This window comes from Phaethon lepturus, unplaced genomic scaffold (assembly GCF_000687285.1).
Source record: "Phaethon lepturus isolate BGI_N335 unplaced genomic scaffold, ASM68728v1 scaffold21388, whole genome shotgun sequence".
Lineage (NCBI taxonomy): Eukaryota > Metazoa > Chordata > Aves > Phaethontiformes > Phaethontidae > Phaethon > Phaethon lepturus.
This window is the reverse complement of record NW_010558540.1, coordinates 2,737-5,693: the sequence shown is the minus strand read 5'-3', so window position 1 is coordinate 5,693 and position 2,957 is coordinate 2,737. Positions and strand designations below refer to the sequence as shown.

General features: G+C 40.6%; 1 protein-coding gene across 1 annotated transcript; it reads right to left on the bottom strand.

Moving 5' to 3' along the window:
• Window positions 1-248: 248 nt before the first annotated feature.
• LOC104625473 (potassium voltage-gated channel subfamily B member 2-like) lies at window positions 249-836 on the bottom strand. Its single transcript, XM_010293108.1, has one exon. The coding sequence runs from the start codon at window positions 834-836 to the stop codon at window positions 249-251; it is 588 nt and encodes a 195-aa protein (XP_010291410.1).
• Between the last annotated feature and the right edge of the window lie 2,121 nt (window positions 837-2,957).

The window sequence follows — 2,957 nt, the reverse complement described above, 5'->3', positions numbered from 1 at the left end:
ACAAGTGTTTCTGATTATATACAAAAAAAAAAAAGTGCAGCAGTTGCCTAAAATCAACTGAAGTCAACAGGATTCCTTCTGCTGATTTCAGTGGGTTTTACGACAGATTTGGGTGTATTCACTTCATGCTATGTAGATTTTTAGATTCTTCTTCTCGCTAGATATTTCAGTGAAAGTTCTTGGTACATGCATGTCAGATACATGGGTCATGACTCTACTTTCTACCATCTTTGTGTTAGGCATACTGTTTATCCTACCTTTGCTGCCACAGATGAGTTGGGTTTCTCCAGCAAGTCCCAGAGCTTCTTCCTTTTCTCTGGGCAGCAGGTATTATCAAACTCTTCCCCTTCTCTCTCTCGCATTGTCTCTGCCTCTCTCCTCAGCTCCTCATTCATCTGCTCTTTCTTTTGATGGTATCTTGCCTGGCAGCAAGATTCTAAATATATCTCGTCAATCCCCCAGTAATCAAGCTCCTGGCCAAAAGAAAGAGCACACATTTCTTCCATCATGTGTAGTTTCCCTGTCCTGTAGAAATTCAAAATGGAAGTGAAAGCCCCTGGGTGTCGATCAAAAAAATATTCATTTTCAGTTAGATTATAGTCATCACATACTTCTAGCAGAGATTCATGGGTATTGCAGTCTCTGAGCTTTCCTAATCGTGTCCTTGGAAGTCTGTCCAAAGTCCTCCACAGCACTTCATGGTTGAGTCCACCGACATTTATTTTAACTCTCCGCGAGCAGGCTTTGCTCCTAATGATCTCCACTGGTTCTGGAGGCAGAGAAAGGGTAGACCTTGAAGACTTCTTGTTGATCCCTGGTGGAGCCTTCTCAGCCATTCTGAAAAGGATGCAGTTGTAACACCAGGGTCTTTATGAGAACGAGCTTGGATACTACAAATATTGGGGCGGAGTCCTCTTCAGATAGACAGCTCCATTTCTGAAGCTAAAAAAGACAAAAAATCAGAATATTACAACGTGCAATATATTCCTCACTCTTCCTCTCTCTCTCTCCTTCCACGCTTTCATATGCAGATGAAAATTTAATGATGGTAATTTGCTCTCTCTACAGTGAGACTCTTTTGCATATACAGAGTATACAGAAGAGTATACAGAACCACTGGAACTACTGGAACAGCTAAGAACATTACGTTTAAGCAAAGGAAAAATTCACTGGAATTTCTGCATTCATGAAAATCAGTTGTGACAGTTTGTACAGAGGATTCGTTTTTCTGTTGTTTTGTGTTTTGCTTGTTTTTTTTAAAATCAGTTTCTGATGCAGCCTTGTTACCTTAACCTGATTACTTAGCAATTAATGTGAGGTGTGCTAATGGAAGGAAAGGGGTATCCATAATGAAAAAGTGAGACAGAGGATAGGTTCCCTTTTCATTGAAAAATTTGAATTTGGGAGATACGTTCTGCAACTGAATAAAACAATTAGAGCGTATCATAACCTCCTGTGAAACCAAACTGCTTCCCTCCCCCTCTCAACTCAAATCATGATTTTCTGTATTATTTCATGGCCAGACGTTACCCACCAAACAATTCAGTTGCCATCCTGACCATTCCAACTTTCTAGCACCAGACAGTGCTAATTTCTTTACAAATAGGTCAAAAGAATCCTAGCCCTTGTGCAGCCAACTGAATAGTAACACATGTTATATAGGCAAGGACTGTGCATACCGTTCCCAGGCTCCTCGGAAAGGCTCTTCTCCGGCCCACTTGTTCACCTGTTAAGTTGCTGCAGGGACATGATTGCCTGACAGCGATCAGCAACCTCAGTTTTAATAATCCACAAGTGCATCCGCACTCACCGTGCCTACTGCTTCAATGAACTCTGAAGTGCAGCTGTTTGCCAACAAATTTGGAATATCAGTATCAAACAGGAAGGAAACCCACCCACCACCTCCACTATGGTCAAGTATCTTACATAATGCTTAAATAATAACCTAGCAATGGTATCATGGCCCAAAGGGAAGATTATTAAGAATGGTTAGACAAGCTTCTCTTCTGAAGTAGGAAAGTCCTCCTCAGTAATTTCCCTGAGCTGACATCTCCTCCTCCCATTCTCTGCAAACCAACAACTCAACAGCCTGGTCTTTCTTTTTCCTTTTCTTTTTTTTTTAGTTGAAGTGAAATAACTCCAGCTTTAGAAAAGCATTTGATGTGAACAAGAATTTGATCCTCTTTGCAGAGTAAGCATGAAGGTTGTGATAAGAGGGATTGTTACCTATAAATACATCAGGGGTAAACACCAGGGAGGGAGAAGAACTATTTGTACTGAAGGACCATGATGGCACAAAAACAAATGGGTACAAACTCACCATGAAAAAACGTGGAAATTTGAAAGGGAATTCGAAGGTCACAGGGATCAGATACTCAACAGAATAGTGAGGATCTAGCATAATCTTTTACTAAAAATATCAGGAAAAACAAAGAATTATTTCAGCATGTCATCTGACATGCTTATGACAGGGTTGACTATGTTGCTCATATAAAATTAAAATTACTAGACCTCATTATATCTAAACTTTAAAAGTTCGTCCACCAACAGATAAAGCAATAATAATGCTCAGCCATGTATGATACGGGTATTAACAGACTTCCATGTCTGAAAACATTGGGGAAAAGGAAAATTACCCATCAAAATATTATTTACATTTCCTAATTTTTTTGTTTGGTTGAGTGCGTAACTCACTGTCTTCTTAACTCCCGTAATGGCAGCAGCCCGACACACCACCTTGTTTCACTGTCAAGCTGAACCTACTACAAAAACACAAGGGCCAAAGCAGTCTGCCTTTTCCCATCCTGCCTCCAGCACTGCACCGTGCAGCTCCCTCCTGATCTCCCGTGCAACCCAGAGCACCTCTGGGCCTATTTACGTAAGGGTTTAAGCCTGTATCATTTACCTTCATTCATGAAAAAGATAATCTGATAATCACATCAAAATCAAAGCCCTGA

Coding starts and splice junctions, on each gene's coding strand:
- LOC104625473 (XM_010293108.1), bottom strand. CDS start 836: ATGGCTGAGAAGGCTCCACCAGGGATCAACAAGAAGTCTTCAAGGTCT.